The 20,915-nt window shown below is 38.9% G+C and overlaps 2 protein-coding genes across 2 annotated transcripts; one reads left to right on the top strand and one right to left on the bottom strand.

Moving 5' to 3' along the window:
- Positions 1-3,320: 3,320 nt before the first annotated feature.
- lg01h1orf174 (linkage group 01 C1orf174 homolog) lies at positions 3,321-13,320 on the bottom strand. The gene is made up of 4 exons (XM_061974621.1): positions 13,132-13,320; positions 8,987-9,061; positions 5,862-6,236; positions 3,321-4,638 (listed from the first exon to the last, which is right to left on the bottom strand). Exons 1-4 carry the CDS (start codon positions 13,141-13,143, stop codon positions 4,489-4,491), a joined length of 612 nt encoding a protein of 203 aa, XP_061830605.1. The 5' UTR covers positions 13,144-13,320; the 3' UTR covers positions 3,321-4,488.
- Positions 13,321-15,777: 2,457 nt separating this feature from the next.
- Positions 15,778-16,986, top strand: b3gnt7l (UDP-GlcNAc:betaGal beta-1,3-N-acetylglucosaminyltransferase 7, like). Its single transcript, XM_061974632.1, has one exon. It carries the CDS (start codon positions 15,781-15,783, stop codon positions 16,984-16,986), a length of 1,206 nt encoding a protein of 401 aa, XP_061830616.1. The 5' UTR covers positions 15,778-15,780.
- The last annotated feature ends 3,929 nt before the right edge of the window (positions 16,987-20,915 follow it).

Below are 20,915 nucleotides of genomic sequence, written 5' to 3'. Positions count from 1 at the left end.
TTGGATACGATACATAAATGATTTACAAACCCCGTTTCCATATGAGTTGGGAAATTGTATTAGGTGTAAATATAAAGGGAATACAATGATTTGCAAATCATTTCAACCCATATTCAGTTGAATATGCTACAAAGACAACATATTTGATGTTCAAACTGATAAACATCTTTTTTTTTTGCAAATAATCATTAACTTTAGAATTTGATGCCAGCAACACGTGACAAAGAAGTTGGGAAAGGTGGCAATATATCCTGATAAAGTTGAGGAATGCTCATCAAACACTTACCGGTATTTGGAACATCCCACAGGTGAACAGGCAAATTGGGAACAGGTGGGTGCCATGATTGGGTATAAAAGTAGATTCCATGAAATGCTCAGTCATTCACAAACAAGGATGGGGCGAGGGTCACCACTTTGTCAACAAATGCGTGAGCAAATTGTTGAACAGTTTAAGAAAAACCTTTCTCAACCAGCTATTGCAAGGAATTTAGGGATTTCACCATCTACGGTCCGTAATATCATCAAAGGGTTCAGAGAATCTGGAGAAATCACTGCACGTAAGCAGCTAAGCCCGTGACCTTCGATCCCTCAGGCTGTACTGCATCAACAAGCGACATCAGTGTGTAAAGGATATCACCACATTGGCTCAGGAACACTTCAGAAACCCACTGTCAGTAACTACAGTTGGTCGCTACATCTGTAAGTGCAAGTTAAAATTCTCCTATGCAAGGCGAAAACCATTTATCAACAACACCCAGAAACGCCGTCGGCTTCGCTGCGCCTGAGCTCATCTAAGATGGACTGATACAAAGTGGAAAAGTGTTCTGTGGTCTGACGAGTCCACATTTCAAATTGTTTTTGGAAACTGTGGATGTTGTGTCCTCCGGACCAAAGAGGAAAAGAACCAACCGGATTGTTATAGGCGCAAAGTTGAAAAGCCAGCATCTGTGATGGTATGGGGCTGTATTAGTGCCCAAGACATGGGTAACTTACACATCTGTGAAGGCGCCATTAATGCTGAAAGGTACATACAGGTTTTGGAGCAACATATGTTGCCATCCAAGCAACGTAACCATGGACGCCCCTGCTTATTTCAGCAAGACAATGCCAAGCCACATCAATGTGGCTTCATAGTAAAAGAGTGCAGGTACTGTAGTCCAGACCTGTCTCCCATTGAAAATGTGTGGCGTATTATGAAGCCTAAAATACCACAAGGGAGACCCCCGGACTGTTGAACAACTTAAGCTGTACATCAAGCAAGAATGGGAAAGAATTCCACCTGAAAAGCTTCAAAAATGTGTCTCCTCAGTTCCCAAACGTTTACGGAGTGTTGTTAAAGGGAAAGGCCATGTAACACAGTGGTGAACATGCCCTTTCCCAACTGCTTTGGCACGTGTTGCAGCCATGAAATTCTAAGTTAATTATTTGCAAAAAAAAATAAATAAAGTTTATGAGTTTGAACATCAAATATCTTGTCTTTGTAGTGCATTCAATTGAATATGGGTTGAAAAGGATTTGCAAATCATTGTATTCCGTTTAGATTTACATCTAACACAATTTCCCAACTCATATGGAAACGGGGTTTGTAGTTTAATTTGGTTTTGTCTCAGGTCTAAATTATAAATGTGTTCAAATTACAGTGTAATCTGTGTTGTGTACATAGAGATAATGTATTATGTACCGCTGTAACAAATATGCTGCCTTCAAAAAGAACATTCTCAGTTTTAAGGTATTGATTTTTTCCCCAGGCTGTGTGGTTTAGAACTGCATTGCATTTCCTGACAACAGTATTATGGTGAATACCTTAAAAAGCAACATTAAATGTAAGTCTATGTGGTAGTGCTGTTCTATGGCACACCTCAATAATAAACATTAAAGGGAACATATGATTTTTTTTATGTTACAATGTTGGAAAATCATGTTAAACAATGTCAAAGAGTCCACAGTAGTCATAAGGTTCATGAATTTGGGTGTGAGCTTGCACGCAGTTTTGAATGTCGCTGAACAATTTTCAATTTAAAAAAAAAAGTGGGCCATTTGTGACATCACAGATTGACGGATGTACATAAGTGGTCAACCACATACATAGTGTTGGCCATGAAGGCGCCCACTTGCCGAGGGTCATCCCTTATATTATGCCCTCCCGCCTGCTCCGATGTACCGGTATATAGAATAAATCATTCCGTGTTTTTGTCCACAACATTTTACACAGGATGTTTTTTTGTCAAGATGGGCCACAATGAAATTAGGTGAGCTGCTAAACGCAGACAGAAAATGAGTGACATTACGACTTAAGGAAACAAAAGCTAGTATTTTCATCTAGTTGTGGCATGCGCACATTAATACTGTGAGATAAATAATGGTAAAAGCAGCTTTTTGTAATGACGCTCTGTCAATTGTTAAGTGGGCATGTGTACCTAATGTTGTGACCGGTGAATTTACATAACTGCTTGGGTAAATTTTCGCCCATGTCTGGAAAAAACAAATATATATATTGAAGATGAACATCACCCCTATTTCTTTTTTCCAAACATGGTCAAAAATGTACCAAAGCAGTATATACATTCACCAGTATCAAAATGTATCTTTTGAAAATGTAGTTTGATATATATCTTGAGGATGAACAACACCCCTAACTATATTTTCAAAAGATACATCTTGACACTTTTGGAGGTGGAGTTTGGGGGGTATTTGCAGCCAAGAGAACACCTTCACACTTTGCAGACTAACTCAAAATGGAGGTTACAAAAGTGACGGTGGAGGAAAATGTACACCAAAGCATATTAGCAGTCCATATTATCCAGACCACAAGGAAGTGCGTTAAATGTAGATTAAAACCATAAGTCTACAAATATGAATAAATGGGAACTAACCTGGAAGCCTTTACTGACATATTGAATCATAACTTATAGACATAAAAAAAAAAGTAATATCTTTTTAGTAGTTTATTCCTTTTTTATTATCGTTATTTTTTTTTGTATTGTTTCCACACTACCATTGCTTTTTTGTGTCACTTTTGATATGATTTAGTCACGGTTTATTTGCTTTTTATTTTGCGATTTTTTTTTTAAATATTTTTTTTGCATCTGATCAAGCCACGAAAATGTGACACTTCTTTTTTAAGAGTGAACGGTGGAGAGGTGCCCGGGAGCTAATGTAGTGATCACTTCCTGACGATCCTTGATTTCGAGGAATATTCATCCATCTTGCTATGGTCTGGATTGTCTGCTGATCCTGAGCCAGTGCATGATGGATGGATATATACCGTATTTTTCGGACTATAAGTCGCAGTTTTTTTTCATAGTTTGGCCGGGTTATACTCAGGAGCGACTTATGTGTGAAATTATTAACACATTACCGTAAAATATCAAATAATATTATTTAGCTCATTCACGTAAGAGACTAGACGTATAAGATTTCTTGGGATTTAGCGATTACGACTGACAGATTGTTTGGTAAACGTATAGCATGTTCTATATGTTATAGTTATTTGAATGACTCTTACCATAATATGTTACGTTAACATACCAGGCACGTTCTCAGTTGGTTATTTATGCCTCATATAACGTACACTTATTCAGCCTGTTGTTCACTATTCTTTATTTATTTTAAATTGCCTTTCAAATGTCTATTCTTGGTGTTGGATTTTATCAAATACATTTCCCTAAAAAATGCGACTTATATGTTTTTTTCCTTCTTTATTATGCATTTTCGGCCGGTGCGACTTATACTCCGGAGCGACTTATACTCGGAAAAATACGGTGCAATATCTGGGTACTTTTTCCTAATGTCTATACTGTAAACCTTGAGTTGTTAAAGCCCAAGTGCACCTTCTCTCCTCAAGCGTGCATGTGAGTGTGGATGTGTGCATGTATGAAGGGTCTGAGTGAGTGAAGTGTGATTGTCAAATGTGATTTCAACTGTAAAATTCAATAAAATATATTTGCAAGAAAGAAAAAAAAAAAGATTCATAGGTGTAAGACTGAGCATCTGTGTGAAGGCAGGATGTTTGACACAGCTCTTGTACCACTGGATCTCGTTACACGCTCCCCTTGTGGTTTTTAAATGGCATAAGCGTGTTCATTGTCACCTCCAAACCAGGCCTTGAGTGGGCATAAAGGCATTCATAAATAGTTGTATGATATGTGGTAGCAGTAAAATGTTGAAAAATAATGTGATCACTATGGACACAGGCTGTGTTCCAACTGGCAGCACGCTCTCTAAAGACATTCATGCAATGCTGGCTTGTGTTGGAAGTGATTGTCTTGAGTGGTGTTGGCCTCCCCACCGATGTGACAAAGTCAGAAGTGTGAGGTATGCTTATCTTTCGGCATAAGCATCAAAAACAAAAAGGAATCCTCACATTACCTTGGTGCTTGTGATAGGCTGACTGGACTTCTCATAAGTTTCATTTGGCTGCTTTATACACTTTTTTTTTTTTTCAAGCTAAGCGCTGAAAGGTTTCTGAGTGCAGAAAGTAAAACGCCGTCACAAAGTATCCTCTTGCTGTGTACTGCTGAGGCCTGCCTCTGCCTCTTGCTGCTGCTCTTCATCGCTGTCTTCCAGAGCGTAATAATGGCGCCGCCTGTGCCTTCTCTGATGACGAGAAGTCGTCGCTGATGTTCTTTGAGGAAAATCCTACCGGGACAAACAGCATTACTAGTTAACCAATACAAATCAAATGGGAATTTAAACTTTCTTTGAACCAAGCTCAAAGGCTGTTAGACTTATGACAAGGACAAGAAAGTTTGATCAAATTACGCCTATACTGGCTCACCTTCACTGGCTTCCTGTGCACTTAAGATGCAACTTTAAGGTTTTAATACTTACGTATAACACACTAAACGGTCTAGCTCCATCCTATCTTGCTGATTGTATTGTACCATATGTCCAGGCCAGAAATCTGTGTTATAAGAACTCCGGCTTATTAGTGATTCCAAGAGCCCAAAAAAGTCTGCTGGCTCTGGAGCGTTTTCCAGTACTCCGGAATGCCCTACCAATAACAGTTTTAGATGCTACCTCAGTAGAAGCATTTAAGTCCCATCTTAAAACTCATTTATATACTCTAACCTTTAAATATACCTCTTTTTTAGACCAGTTGACTTGCCGCTTCTCTTTTCTACTCAGCCCCCCTCTCCTGCGTGGCGAGGTTATCAAGTGGCCATGGATTAGTTTCCAAGTCCGGACCACGTGTGGACCACTCCTCTATGCATCAGTTGGTGACGTCTCTGCGCTGCCGACTTGTGTACATGCAAATGGATTCCCTATGGACTGGACTCTCACATTATAAACTGTACCCACTTGGCATCCATAGCATTCCTCCCCAAGTTTCTTATTGTTCCAATTGGGTTGAGTTTTTTCTCTTGCCTGGATGTAAGTTAAGATCTGAGAATGCCGTTGTGGTTTGTGAAGCCCTTTGAGGCACTTGTGATTAAGGACTATTTAAATACATTTTGATTGACTTGACTTCCTACTTCCGGCAACAAACGCAAAGAAGATAGCTATTTTTGGAAAATGAGGATTCCCAACCTTATCTTTTTGAAGCTGAATATACAGAGGATGAACTGCTAATTATAGAAGCTTAGCGAGCAGATGCAAGCCGGGAGAGTCATGACTGGCGTGACCTGACTGTAAATGTGGCGCTTGGAGCAAAGTTATACCGACAGAAATGGAGTGCATACCCAAAATCAACTGGAAAAAAACGTCCACGGCCAGGTTGACCAAACAGACAAATGTCCATCGAGTAAGTCACTACAGCTCACAGAGGTTTTTCTTTAAAGTGTACACATTGGTAAACACAATCTTAATAAATCATTAAACTATCGATAATGACTTTCTGACAACTGAGCTTTTTGGCTTACCTGTAACTCATCCAGATTTCCGAAAAACTGTTCCACAGGAAGAATCTGGTTGCTGTCATCATCAGGAAACACGTTTTTGTCCGATTCTTGGCACTCCATGTTATCAGGACCACGCATGTCCTGTACACCGTACCATGCGCAGGTCTCCAAAAAGGGGCTGGTCCGCATGTCGTTTTCTTTGCCATCCTGCCCGTCCAACAGAGGAGACGCAGAGCATCGCTGTCTGCCTGCAGACAGGAGGCACTCACAGCTGATGTGAGACAGTCTCTTTGATGTGTCGCCGGCCGCTTTGCTTTTAGCGCTGGCCACCGAGCTGCTCTCCGCTTCACAGAGCGCCTTTGGACTTTTCACACATTTCCTCCTGGGGACAGAAACCTGTGACATAGTGAAGAACAAGAATGGAAAGTTGATGCAAATTTAGTCATCAATTTTGTCAACTTTAAAATGTCACATATAATACTATTTTTAAGTATGTTAAATAAACCTAAGAAGTTCCACAAATAGTGTACTTGAGTGTTGGGAAAACTTGCCCTTTTTACATTTAAATTGCTTAACTGGAACACGCTCAGTTTCTGTGTCTGTAGCCAACCACTAGCCTACTCAGTGGCCTAGTGGTTAGAGTGTCCGCCCTGAGATCGGTAGGTTGTGAGTTCAAACCCCGGCCGAGTCATACCAAAGACTATAAAAATGGGACCCATTACCTCCCTGCTTGGCACTCAGCATCAAGTGTTGGAATTGGGGGTTAAATCACCAAAATGATTCCCGGGCGCGGCCACCGCTGCTGCCCACTGCTCCCCTCACCTCCCAGGGGGTGATCAAGGGTGATGGGTCAAATGCAGAGAATAATCTCGCCACACCTAGTGTGTGTGTGACAATCATTGGTACTTTAACTTTAACTTAACTTTATTAGCTGAAGAAAAATAAGATGATCAAACCTTCATATCCACGGTCTGGAACTGACCTAAATATAATTTGCAGAGATTCCAGGTTTATTTTAAGATGCAGGGCGGGCTCATTTAACTAGGAGTCGGTCAAAGAAGGTATCATGTACATGATATCTTGTCCCCCCCAAATTCAAGACTCTCATGGGAAAAAAATGCATTCTACTATTTTGCCACCACACAGTGGAGTGCACTACCAACAGACCTTAAAATTCGAACTTCCCTACTAAATTTGAAAACTGCCATAAAATCATGGCTCAGCTCCACCTTTACATGATCTGAACCAAAATTGATCCCCAGCAACTTTCCAAAGCATCAAGCAGGTTTATATGTGGTTATAGTGTATATATTATTTATATGTGGTTATAGTGTATATATATTTATATGTGGTTATAGTGTATTTATATTTATATGTGGTTATAGTGTATATATATTTATATGTGGTTATAGTGTATTTATATTTATATGTGGTTATAGTGTATATATTATTTATATGTGTTATAGTGTATATATATTTATATGTGGTTATAGTGTATATATATTTATATGTGGTTATAGTGTATTTATATTTATATGTGGTTATAGTGTATATATATTTATATGTGGTTATAGTGTATTTATATTTATATGTGGTTATAGTGTATTTATATTTATATGTGGTTATAGTGTATATATATTTATATGTGGTTATAGTGTATTTATATTTATATGTGGTTATAGTGTATATATAATTATGTGGTTATAGTGTATATATATTTTCTCATTCTGTTTTGCACTCTTGGAGTCAACATGTGCATAGTCATGAACATAGTGTCATGTACATAGTGTATGTACCCCCCCATTTTTTGTATATATTGTTTTTCAAATCACCTGACATGCATACTGAGTATATGTAGATCATTTATCAAACATACACATACACATACTGTACATATACACTCACTGTACAAACACATATACACATTCTGTACATATACAAGTACATATGCATACTTACATTCATGCACATAACCACGTTTCATCATATATTAACGTTGTTGCCCTAGAGTAAACTGGGTATAACACATGGCACACGGACAAAACTTAACCTATTGTTACTATAACAATCTACAAGGTTAATGTAGGTTGCTTCTCTTTCACCCCCTCCATTTTTCTGCATTCTTTCGTATCTCAAGTTATCATTACGTATATGTATTGTTGCATTTGAACAACTGTATTGTTGATTATAAAGGTAAAGTATTGGTATTGTTCATTATCAATAGCGCTATTTAGTTACTTGCATTATTATATTATGATTACAATAAGGACTAGTTTTTTTCAAGTATTTGTTCAGTTTAGGAGCATGGTTTGGACAAAAGCTCAAATTTTTTTTTCAAGTAAACTAGTGCATATTGTTGTGTGTGGCACTTTAAGGGGCTGTTTGCAATATTTACACATGCCTAGAGGTTGCCAACTTTCCAATGTATTTTACACAGTACATCCCACCCTCTTACATCTTCTCGTACGTAATGACTAATTGCGTACGTACGTAACATCTGCACGTGCGTTCCGTTTAGGTGTTGTTAGCTAATATTAGTGATTTGAGTAGCTAGCATTAGCTGTCATTGAATGTATCAACTATTATAACAACAACATAACTGCAGATTGTTCATTACTTCTTTTGGACTGCTTTTGTATGTGTGCACGCACTCCCTGTGTGTATGTGTTGATGCGACCGGGTGAGTGACAGCCGCACCCACTAATCATTTTATTCTGGCCGATAAACCGTTTTATGACAAACTTTTTAATTGTGAAAAATATAATTGTCAAACAAATTGGTAACATAAGCTAGCCGGCCAGTAGTGTTCTTGTATATATTTTGCTTTTAAAATGTTACTGTGAGGAAGTTGCAAACAGCATCTTTCAGATAAAAATATGTTGATTGACAGTCTAAAAGTAACATGTCCTGTTATTGTCTCAAGTGTTATGCATTTTATGTATAAAATATAAAAATCGCAATTAACTTTTTTCTCAAAATCGGGCAGCCCTACTTCCCCCAAAAGGCCCAAGGAATATTGTCATAAAAAAAAATTTAAAAATTAATTCACAATAGTAGACGTTTAAAAGACATTCACTGAATGGGGGTGCAGATTTAAAAAAAAAAAAAAGTTGTGTGTTTCACTTTTTATTGCAAAGAGAACAAACCTTTTTGGAGTTTTTGGGCTCAGAGACACTCTTCCTCTTTCTGTGCATCACCACCTTGTTGAGTTGACCAGGCATCTGATGAGACAACTTCAATCAGCATTCATAATATTAAGCCGTATTCCAGGTTTTAATGACCAAATGCAGGGCTCAAATTTTACAGCGGCAACTACGGCAAGTGTCGCGACCGCCCTCGTCTTTCGCCGCAATGCCCCAAAAATTGACCAACTTTTGCGGCAAGAACATGCCTTGACCGCCTTTTAACTTTGTACTTGTTAATGGATGAGGGATGTAACAGTAAACGGTATAATGATAATTTGCGATAGTTAGTAATACCGTTTATTTTTTTAATTACCGAAAACCCGTCATTTATTCATGCATTTTAGGCGAGACAAAGTCAGGCGCATGCACACTAGCGGTGTTTGGCTGGATAATCATGGCGGACCAACGACACTGACTTTGCTCGGGAGATTTACCCTCAGAGTAAACAGAGCCAAGCGCTTGGTTTAACGTCATTTTCCCTCGCTTCCCGGCGTGCGTTTAAGAGCGCACTGCTGTGTTTAGATGGAGACAGGTGTGGACAATATTAGAGACACTTCTCCCCACACTAAAAGTATACAGCGAAGGAGAAAACTATTTGAAGTTTTGCAGCAGGCGATGTGCCGTGAACGTTGTCACAACTTGTTTATAAAGTCTTTATTTTGTTGACGGGATGTTCCCTTGTCCTTTATTTAACTGCTAACTGTATCAGTGTTCAAATAACATCAATACTGGCTAAAACGTTTTGTCATGTCATCGAATTGAATGCAGGCTGTGAAGATTGTTTATTCGATGTGAGAGGGATCACTCCAGGTTTTTTTGTTGGCCAAACTGTTGTACTTAACCACTAGGGAGGCGTTGGAGAAGAACAAAGCTTGTTTATTAGACTAAATCTTCATTAGCCAAACTGCTTTGTGTTTTATTTTGAAGGTTGTTTTTACATTTTTACACAATTGTGCTTTTTTTCATGTCACTACGGTGTTACTTCAAAAATCATTCATGGGACACATCATTTTCTTAATGTTTTATTGTGTATAGTTAATTCCTATACGACATATTTCTGCTCAAACTCTTAATGGATCTGTCCCGATACAGCATCTACATATAAATGTACATCACTTAAAAAAATTAATAAAAACTCTATCAAAATGTAAAAATAGAGATAAAGGCATAATGTAATGACAAAAAGCTGAAAAGTTAATGCTATTAAAGAATTTAAAAAAACCTAATATTTGTCTATAAATATAGGGATAACGTTTATGTATAGTCTTTTTATTAGACATTACAAATGACACGATGATAGGCTCCAGTACCCCCCGCGACCCCAAAAGAGACAAGCGGTAGAAAATGGATGGATGGATGATGGTATTACGTTCACACCCCAACACTGTTTTACCTAACAATCAGTAATCATGATTTCAATATTGATAACAATAATCTTAATTATTACTTTGGCCATAATTAGCAGCCCTAGAGCTCATACATGAACGCTATTTGTATTGAACCGTTTCGGTACGGGGGTTTCGGTTCGGAGGTGTACCGAACAAGTTTCCACACGAACATATGAAGTAGCCGCCTAAGCTAAAGTCTTAACAACCTGCTCCGCTTTCTGCCTCTTGTCTCTGTCAGTACTCTACACAGCACCCAGCATTGTCCCACCCACACAACCATCTGATTGGTTGCACGCAGAGCGGTAACAGCCAATCAGCAGTGCGTATTCAGAAAATTTGAATATTGTGATAAAGTTCTTTATTTTCTGTAATGCAATTAAAAAAACAAAAATGTCATACATTATGGATTCATTACACATCAACTGAAATATTGCAAGCCTTTTATTATTTTAATATTGCTGGTTATGGCATACAGCTTAAGAAAACTCAAAAATCCTATCTAAAAAATTTGAATATTTCCTCAGACCAAGTAAAAAAAAAAAAGATTTATAACAGCAAAACAAAATCAAACATTTGAAAATGTCAATGAATGCACTCAGTACTTGGTTGGGAATCTTTTTGCACGGATTACTGCATCAATGCGGCGTGGCATGGAGGCAATCAGCCTGTGGCATTGCTGAGGTGTTATGGATGCTCAGGATGCTTCAATAGCGGCCTTTAGCTAGTCCAGAGTCAATGCAGCTGTGTACCAAGAGATTTTAGAGCACTACATGCTTCCATCTGTTGAAAAACTCTATTGAGACGATGATTTCATTTTCCAGCATGATCTGGCACCTGCCCACAGTGCCAAAACCACCAGTAACTGGTGTACTGACCATGGCATTATTGTCCTCGATTGGCCTGCCAACTCCCCTGACCTGACCTGAACCCCATAGAGAATTTTTGGGGTATTGTGAAGAAGAAGCTGAAAGACACCAGACCCAATAATGCAAATGAGCTAAAGGCTTCTATTGAAGCATCCTGGGCATCCATAACACCTCAGCAATGCCACAGGCTGATTGCCTCCATGCCACGCCGCATTGATGCAGTAATCCGTGCAAAAGGATTCCCAACCAAGTACTGAGTGCATTAATTGACATTTTCAAATGTTTGATTTTGTTTTGCTGTTATAAATCTGTTGTTTTTTTTTACTTGATTGAGGAAATATTCAAATTTTTTGAGATAGGATTTTTGAGTTTTTTTAAGCCGTATGCCATAATCAGCAATATTAAAATAAAAGGCTTGCAATATTTCAGTTGATGTGTAATGAATCCAGAATGTATGACATTTTTGTTTTGTTTTTTTAAATTGCATTACAGAAAATAAAGAACTTTATCACAATATTACAATTTCCTGAGACAGTCCTGTATGTATATATATATATATATATATATATATGAGGTGGCGACTTGTCAAGGGTGTACCTTCCGCCCGAATGCAGCTGAGATAGGCTAAATGGATGGATATACTGTGCATATATACACACACACACACACACACACACACACACACACACACACATACATACATACATATATATATATATATATATATATATATATATATACACACACACACACACACGTTAGGTCAGAAGAAACACAGGCAAACCTGCGAAACAGGCTTGTATGGATGATATAGCCTGTTTTTTCTGACCTAACGTATATTCCGCTCTACCTTGGTATTGAGCACTGTATAACGGATAAACCACAGAAACCTTGACACATATATATATATATATAAATATATACACCAATCATACTGTTTATGTGGCATGATAATTGCGTGGGTTCCCTCCCACCTCCAAAGACATGTACCAGGGGATAGGTTGATTGGTAACACTAAAATTGGTCCAAGTGTGTGAATGTGAGTGTGAATGTTGTCTATCTGTGTTGGCCCTGTGATGAGGTGGCGACTTGTCCAGGGTGTACCGCGCCTTCTACCCGAATGCAGCTAAAATAGGCTCCAGCGACCCCCCCAAAAGGGATAAGCGGTAGAATTGGATGGATACATATACATATATATATATATATATATATATATATATATATATATATATATATATATATATATATCTCCTGCCTCGAAAGAAAATAATGTTTGCCTTGGTGCCCTAAAATATGAGCCCTCCTTTAAGGCAACACTTGCCTTGACCTTAAAAAGTTAAAATTCGAGGCCTGCAAATGAAATTATAATACGACCTAACAAATTATGTCTGCTCTTTGTATTTGTCCGGTGACTGGAGACCAGTCCAAAGTGAGCTGGATTGGCTCCAGCTCACCAAATGAGGACACACTGCATAGAAAGGGACGGGTGGACATTATATACACGTAATAATTGATATATACGTAATCAATGATATATACGTAATTGGTTGCAACGTAAATAACGTAGCATGACTACTAGTCAAGTGACCATCTCCGAGCCTCTAGTGTGAGTGGATCTTGTCAAGCGAGCCTACCTTATGTTTCTCCTTCGTCAAACATAAACGCAACATTTTAAACAACACTTTACACTCGTTTAACAGTTAAAACGCGACGTTAATCCCAGCACATTTCATTCTAAATAACAAACGTCCCAAACCCAAGCTAACACCGCTAGCAAGAACCGCGAACCAAAGCGTTGACCTTAAACGACTTAGCTTTGCGATAAAACACTCCACCACAGTCAGACACTTACCTTGCGTATCATCTATCGGTGGTAACTTATTACCCAACAAGACAATATTTTTTTTCAGCTGGCTCCTTGATATCTTTGGTTGTTACACGACTACGTGACGTCGTGGCTTCTTTTTTTTCGGCGCCGTGTTGTTTTCTCCAATTTCTTTCAGCTGTGTAGTTCAGATCAGGCCGCAGCGTGGTGACGTCACGCGTCGCCGTAATACGCCGATACCGGAAATGAACGCCGAGTCGCTCGTACAGTACATGTCGATACAATTAATAAATGAACATTTTTAAAACCTCTCCAGAACTACTTTAAATTGTATTTAAAATAGGGGGAAAAAATGCACTAATTATTTACCAATTTTGTCAAACTATTTTCTATGTGTTCTTTTTTTGTACATTGATATTTTTATATTTATGTTCCGTTATTTATATTTTGCTATTTCTCTTATATTTTTGATTCCATTGATTTAATGCATTTTTTTTTAAGTACAAGCTGTATATTGCAAAAATGACATCGACTTATAAGGAACATGTCTTGGCGTCATTTCAAAATAAAGTAGTGAGTAAAATGTTGACACTAGGGATGTCCGATAATGGCTTTTTGCCGATATTCCGATATTGTCCAACTCTTTAATTACCAATACCGATATCAACCTAATTTGGACAACCAGGTATGGTGAAGATAGGGTCCTTTTAAAAAAAATTAATAAGATAAATAAATTAAAAACATTTTCTTGAATAAAAAAGAAAGTAAAACAATATAAAAACAGTTACATAGAAACTAGTAATTACTGAAAATGAGTCAAATTAACTGTTAAAGGTTAGTACTATTAGTGGACCAGCAGCACGCACAATCATGTGTGCTTACAGACTGTATCCCTTGCAGACTGTATTGATATATAATGATATATAATGTAGGAACCAGAATATTAATAACAGAAAGAAACAACCCTTTTGTGTGAATGAATGGGGGAGGGAGGTTTTTTGGGTTGGTGCACTAATTGTAAGTGTATCTTGTGTTTTTTATGTTGATTTAATTTTAAAAAATAAAAATGAAAAAAAAAAACGATAATTTCCGATATTACATTTTAAAGCATTTATCGGCCGATAATATCGGCAGGCAGGCCGATATTATCGGACATCTCTCTAGTTGACACCAATTTAGAAACATCCATGTACCCTGTGTGTCCACCAGGATACGCTAGAGGCATTCAAAGCATCCTACTGTTATCAACTATTTTACCTATTATTGTGCAAATACATTTTTGTATAATCAATTGAAAAATGCTGTATTTTTAATCATGTTCAACATTCATAATGACTTTTGTTTGCATTGTTTGCTCTACCAATACCCTGTATTGCACGTTGTGACAAAGCACTGACATGTTTAAAACAAACAATAACATTCTTAACTAGAATAAATGCTTTAAAATGTAATATCGGAAATTATCGGTATCATATTTGTTTTATTAAATCAACATAAAAAAACACAAGATACACTTACAATTAGTGCACCAACCCAAAAAACCTCCCTCCCCCATTCACACTCATTCACACAAAAGGGTTGTTTCTTTCTGTTATTAATATTCTGGTTCCTACATTATATATCAATATATATCAATACAGTCTGCAAGGGATACAGTCCGTAAGCACACATGATTGTGCGTGCTGCTGGTCCACTAATAGTACTAACCTTTAACAGTTAATTTTACTCATTTTCATTCATTACTAGTTTCTATGTAACTGTTTTTATATTGTTTTACTTTCTTTTTTATTCAAGAAAATGTTTTTAATTTATTGATCTTATTTTATTAAAAAAGGACCTTATCTTCACCATACCTGGTTGTCCAAATTAGGCATAATAATGTGTTAATTCCACGTCTGTATATATCGGTATCGGTAATTAAGAGTTGGACAATATCGGATATCGGCAAAAAAAAAGCCATTATCAGACATCCCTATTTTAATTCCTAAATATGCTTAGCATAGTGAAATACTTTTAAAAACGTGCAATTCTCCATTTTATCCACTAGAAAGCAATAGAGGGCCTCCCATATAATAAGACAGAGTGGCTCATTGCATTTACAATTATCACCTGCTATGATGTGACATTTATCACTCAAATGCATTTTTGCATTATTAATTTTAAGAAACATTTAATTTTACCAGCTGAAATATCACTTTTTTTTTTGCAGACTATTCCTTACAATGAAACAAGGCTTTGTTTGTTTATCTAAGCTCTTACTCAAAATGTGCAAAAATTGAACATTTGCCTTAATAATGCCAAATATGTTATTTATTGAAGGAAAATGCGTGCATTTGTGACACCTGTTATAAGAAAGAGACGTCAACATGAGAAGGTGGGAGGAGATAGATGGGAAAAGGAGGAGGAGAATGAGTCTCATGAAGGAGGTGTAAGTCAGCAACGGCAGAGCAGAGAAGTTGAGGGAGCATGTGCATCCTTTCCCCGCGACTGAAAGCCCACCTGTGCCTTTAGTGAGTGCCGTCATGGCCACAAGGATCCCTGGGGCCACGTCAGTGTCAGCTTGTCGATGGGGCCGCGGAGGACCACATGCGAGGGGACATCGATGCCGGAGAAGCTGAATTTGAGGATGGAGCAAGGTGAAGCGTTGGAGAGCCCCCAGCAACTGCACTGAGCACCATGGAGCTCCTTTTCAGGAGAAAGCGGCTCGGTCTGCTGAAGCCCCTTCTCAGCCTCTCTCTGTTCTTCGCCTCGCTCCTCATGATCCACAAGCTCAGACTCCCCGAGAAGGACGCCACGGGGACGTATAGGAGACACATCGGCTGGTGTGGAGACTGTTTTTCATTCAAGAAGACCGCCGCCAAGCACTCTTGGCTGAACCACACAACGCTCCGAGGAGTCTCCAACCGGACCGGCCCTTTCTGGAATGCGCAGGTGCTCAACTGCAGCGAGGACGCCACGGTGAGGACCAAGGACTGGTTTCGGAGGTTGGACTCACGGTTTCACCAGTTCGTCCTGCACCGGCACTGCAGGTACTTCCCGATGCTCATCAACCACCCGGAGAAGTGCTCAAATGGCGGGGTGCACCTCCTCATGGTGGTCAAGTCTGTAATCGAGCAGCACGACCGGCGCGAGGCGGTGCGTAAAACCTGGGGCAAGGAACACACTGTAGACGGTAAGAGCATAAAGACCCTCTTTCTTTTGGGGAGCCCCGCTGTAGGCAAAGACACAAAGAACCTACAGAAACTAATCGAGTATGAGGACCGCATCTACGGGGACATCCTGCAGTGGGACTTCATGGACACGTTCTTCAACTTGACCCTGAAGGAGGTCAACTTTCTTAAATGGTTCAACATCTACTGCCCAGGAGTCCAGTTTATATTCAAAGGAGACGATGACGTGTTTGTGAACACCAACAACCTGCTGGACCTCATCGGCTTCAAGGTGGAGGAGCACAAGGAGACCACTTTGTTTGTGGGGGACACCATCTCCAAAGCCATACCCATCAGGAACAGACAGAGCAAATACTTCATCCCCAGGGAGCTCTATGATAAGCCCTACCCTCCTTACGTAGGAGGAGGAGGATTCCTCATGTCCTCCCAGCTGGCCAGGAGGCTCTTCGTGGTCTCCGAGGACCTGGAGCTGTATCCCATAGACGACGTATTTTTGGGCATGTGTCTGCAGAGACTGCGTCTGAGCCCGGAGATGCACTTGGGTTTCAGAACTTTCGGCATCACCAGGCGCAGGGTGAGCCCCATGAACAGCGAGCCGTGCTTTTACAAGAACCTCGTGGTGGTGCACAAACTGAGCGCTCAGGAGCTCGTCAAGATGTGGAGGCTGGTGCATGACGAGGAGCTGGTTTGTGCTCAAAGGACGTCTGTATGACTCAAATAGAAGTCATACGAATATATGCTGAGAGGGCTTGGTTATGAATGAATAAGTGAAGTTCTCCTCAGTGTATTTTGGGAAACCACTACCATACAAGGTCTACAGTGTCCATATCTCAGTGCCTTCAAATATGAGCCTCAGTGTGCATGGATGAAAGCCAAACCATCAATAATACTGTATCTATGAAGGTTCTCATTCATCCAGGTCGTTGTCATCTCAGGGCGTTCAATCGTTCGTAACTGGACTGCTTGGTTGCTCTACTCATCCGAGTAGGTTTCATCAGTTCGTGCTCATTCATAAATTGCCCGTTAGCATTAAAACAGTTGTTTTTCTCTCTCACTACGATAGGGAGAAACCATGCTTGCCCAGGCACACCCTCCTGGTTTTTGGAGAATAAATATTTGGGGTTTTGGCACCAACCGTTGGACTTGATCTGACCAATCTAAGTCTATGAGCACAAACTGATGAAGCCTACTCGGATGAGCGGCGAAAGGTCTTCCAAAGTAAAGTAAGTAAAGCAGATTTGATTTATAAAGCACTTTTCACAGATAAAATCACAAAGCGCTTTACAAGACAGAGGCATACCTGCCAACTTTTGAAATCAGAAAAACCTAGTAGCCAGGGTCCAGGGGCCGCAGGCCCCGGTAGGTCCAGGACAAAGTCCTGGTGGGGGGTTCAGGCTTCGCCCCCCGACGGAAAATGATTATTAGCATTCAGACAGGTTAAAATGTTGCTAAAACCATCACTTTTCTATCAGTCACAGTGACTTTTCAAAACAAAAATATTACAGCAAAAATCATATGGGTTGATTGACATGTTTATTCTGTAAGCTAACTTCAATAGTTTGAAATTATTTTGACAGTTAATGCCAGTTATCCTGTCAACCTTTCACAAGACTTCAATTTGTTAATTGAAAGTATAAACAGTATAAACACTTTTTACAGTAAACAAATGGTAAAACAGTACTAAACAATTCCATTTAAAAAAAAATTGGTGTCATTATTAACTTTCTGTCCAAGCTTGTATAATCTACTGCCTTGTTCAATTGTAAAAAATATTCTGTGCCTAAAATTCACATTTCTATCACAATTATCATACTGTAAACATGGTAAGCTAACTTCATTAAAATTAATAGTCCTGTCAATAGCATGGAATTACAATTCAAATGTAGGTTTTTTTGTAAGCCTTTCAAAAGAATTCAAAATATGAAAAATTAATGAAAATTAATTTAAGCCATCAGACACTTGAAAAGTGGCACATCACATCTCTAATGTAATCATTTTAACTTTTCAACAGAAATAGCACTGCAAAAATATTAAGGACATACTTCTGTATTTTGGTAGTTATGCTGTCAACATTTAACAAGATTTCTTCAACTTGGACTTGAAAGCATAAATAGTATAAACACTTTTAACAGTATAACAGTACTAAACAATTCCAATAGATAACATTGGTGTCATTACCTTTTTGTGGCTAAAATCCAAATTGTATCGCTAGCAACGGCATTAGACTTGTGTTTTTTTGTCCCAACGTGGTCTTTTACATCGCTAATTCCTCCGTGTCCAATCGAAAAATCTTGTCTGCACAAGGTGCAATTCGCGTAGTTTTCACCCTTTTTGGAACGGATAATTATTCCCGGATAGGCTTTTGAATATTCTTCACGGAATGACTGCAGTTTTCTTTTCGGTTTAAGACTCTTTTGCGATTTTTCTCCGGCTGATTCCATGATCGTTCGCTCGTTTGGAAACAATGGCCTCGTGCTTGGCAGCGGTGCTATAAATAGCCTCGCGCATTTAAAAAAAATTTTTTTTTTTTTAATTAATGAAAAACCGTATTTTTTATCACTGCAACCGTAACCCGGAATAGGTTGATGAAAACCGTACTAATTACGGGAAAACCGGAGTAGTTGGCAGGTATGCAGAGGTGAAGTAAAACAACAATTCAATTAAAACAACATGGGCAACATCATAAAAAGGATAAAACGTGGATTAAAAATGATAAAAGGTGCATTAACTAAAAGCTTTACTAAAAAGTTTCAACACTGTCAAGATCACAGAGGGACTGGTGCAAATTGTTCCAGAGTCTGGGAGCTATAGCCAGGAATGCCAGGTCTCCACAGGTTTTAAAACGATTTTTGGGGATCTTTAGAAGACCCTGGCTTGAAGACCGGAGGCTGCGCCCAGAATAGTAGGGGCAAAGGACGTCAGTGGTGTACTGAGGGGCCCCACCATGCAACGCACGGAATGTCAGGACTAAAGCTTTAAACTCAATGCGGAATTTAACCGGAAGCCAATGAAGACTGGATAGAACGGGGGTGATATGGGCTGTTCTGGGTGCACCGGTCAAAAGTCTGGCAGCTGCATTTTTGTATAGTCTGAAGTCTCTTTAGCGTTGACTTGTTGAAAAGAGAATTGCATTGATTGAAACTTTTATTAGTAGATTGCACAGTACAGTACATATTATGTACAATTGACCACTAAATGGTAACACCCGAGTAAGTTTTTTAACTTGTTTAAGTCGGGGTCCACGTTAATCAATTCATGGTATATAGTCAATGCGAGACGAAAATTAACGCGTGAACGATCATTTCGAGATCCAATTTTGACAACAAATTTCTCACTTCCAAGACAAACCAAGCAGTCCAGTTGCGAACGATTGAACGCCCTGAGATAATACTGTATATCTTGCTGAGAGCCAGTGTCCTCTGCAGTGGACATTTGTGGACATAGGGCTATCCACCCCCACCAAAAAAATGTGTAACTGCACTGTTAAAAATGTTTTTGTTTTTTTAATCAGAGGGACTATTGTCATGACAGAACACATTGCCCATCACAACTAAGTAATAAGAGTTATGACAACTGAAAATACAAAAAAGCGCGGAAACTCGTTAAAAACCCACAATAATAAGTTCAGTTAACTTCAGAAAGTTCTGATAAGAGAACTCAAGTAGTTTTCGGTGAACATTACATGAAAACATATGTACTGATTGTGTAGGTATAATACAAACCATTTACCAAGTTGAGCAAACTGGACTCAAAGTTGTACAAACCCCGTTTCCATATGAGTTGGGAAATTGTGTTAGATGTAAATATAAACGGAATACAATGATTTGCAAATCATTTTCAACCCATATTCAGTTGAATATGCTACAAAGACAACATATTTGATGTTCAAACTGATAAACATTTGTTTTTTTTGCAAATAATCATTAACTTTAGAATTTGATGCCAGCAACACGTGACAAAGAAGTTGGGAAAGGTGGCAATAAATACTGATAAAGTTGAGGAATGCTCATCAAACACTTATTTGGAACATCCCACAGGTGAACAGGCAAATTGGGAACAGGTGGGTGCCATGATTGGGTATAAAAGTAGATTCCATGAAATGCTCAGTCATTCACAAACAAGGATGGGGCGAGGGTCACCACTTTGTCAACAAATGCGTGAGCAAATTGTTGAACAGTTTAAGAAAAACCTTTCTCAACCAGCTATTGCACGGAATTTAGGGATTTCACCATCTACGGTCTGTAATATCATCAAAGGGTTCAGAGATTCTGGAGAAATCACTGCACGTAAGCAGCTAAGCCCGTGACCTTCAATCCCTCAGGCTGTACTGCATCAACAAGCGACATCAGTGTTGTATAAAGGATATCACCACATGGGCTCAGGATCACTTCAGAAACCCACTGTCAGTAACTACAGTTGGTCGCTACATCTGTAAGTGCAAGTTAAAACTCTCCTATGCAAGGCAAAAACCGTTTATCAACAACACCCAGAAACGCCGTCGGCTTCGCTGGGCCTGAGCTCATCTAAGATGGACTGATACAAAGTGGAAAAGTGTTCTGTGGTCTGACGAGTCCACATTTCAAATTGTTTTTGGAAACTGTGGACGTCGTGTCCTCCATACCAAAGAGGAAAAGAACCATC

The sequence above is a fragment of the Nerophis lumbriciformis genome, linkage group LG01, assembly GCF_033978685.3.
Source record: "Nerophis lumbriciformis linkage group LG01, RoL_Nlum_v2.1, whole genome shotgun sequence".
Classification (NCBI taxonomy): Eukaryota; Metazoa; Chordata; class Actinopteri; order Syngnathiformes; family Syngnathidae; genus Nerophis; species Nerophis lumbriciformis.
The sequence above is the reverse complement of the archived record's forward strand: the minus strand, read 5'-3'. Positions and strand labels throughout refer to the sequence as shown.

Bases quoted from the DNA above. Each gene is read 5' to 3' on its own strand.
- lg01h1orf174 (XM_061974621.1), bottom strand. The intron at 6,237-8,986 runs GTTTGTTCTCTT...ACTATGTCACAG, and splicing joins AGCCCAAAAACTCCAAAAAG to GTTTCTGTCCCCAGGAGGAA. The intron at 4,639-5,861 runs GTAAGCCAAAAA...TTGTCCCGGTAG, and splicing joins GAAATCTGGATGAGTTACAG to GATTTTCCTCAAAGAACATC.
- b3gnt7l (XM_061974632.1), top strand. From the start codon at position 15,781: ATGGAGCTCCTTTTCAGGAGAAAGCGGCTCGGTCTGCTGAAGCCCCTT.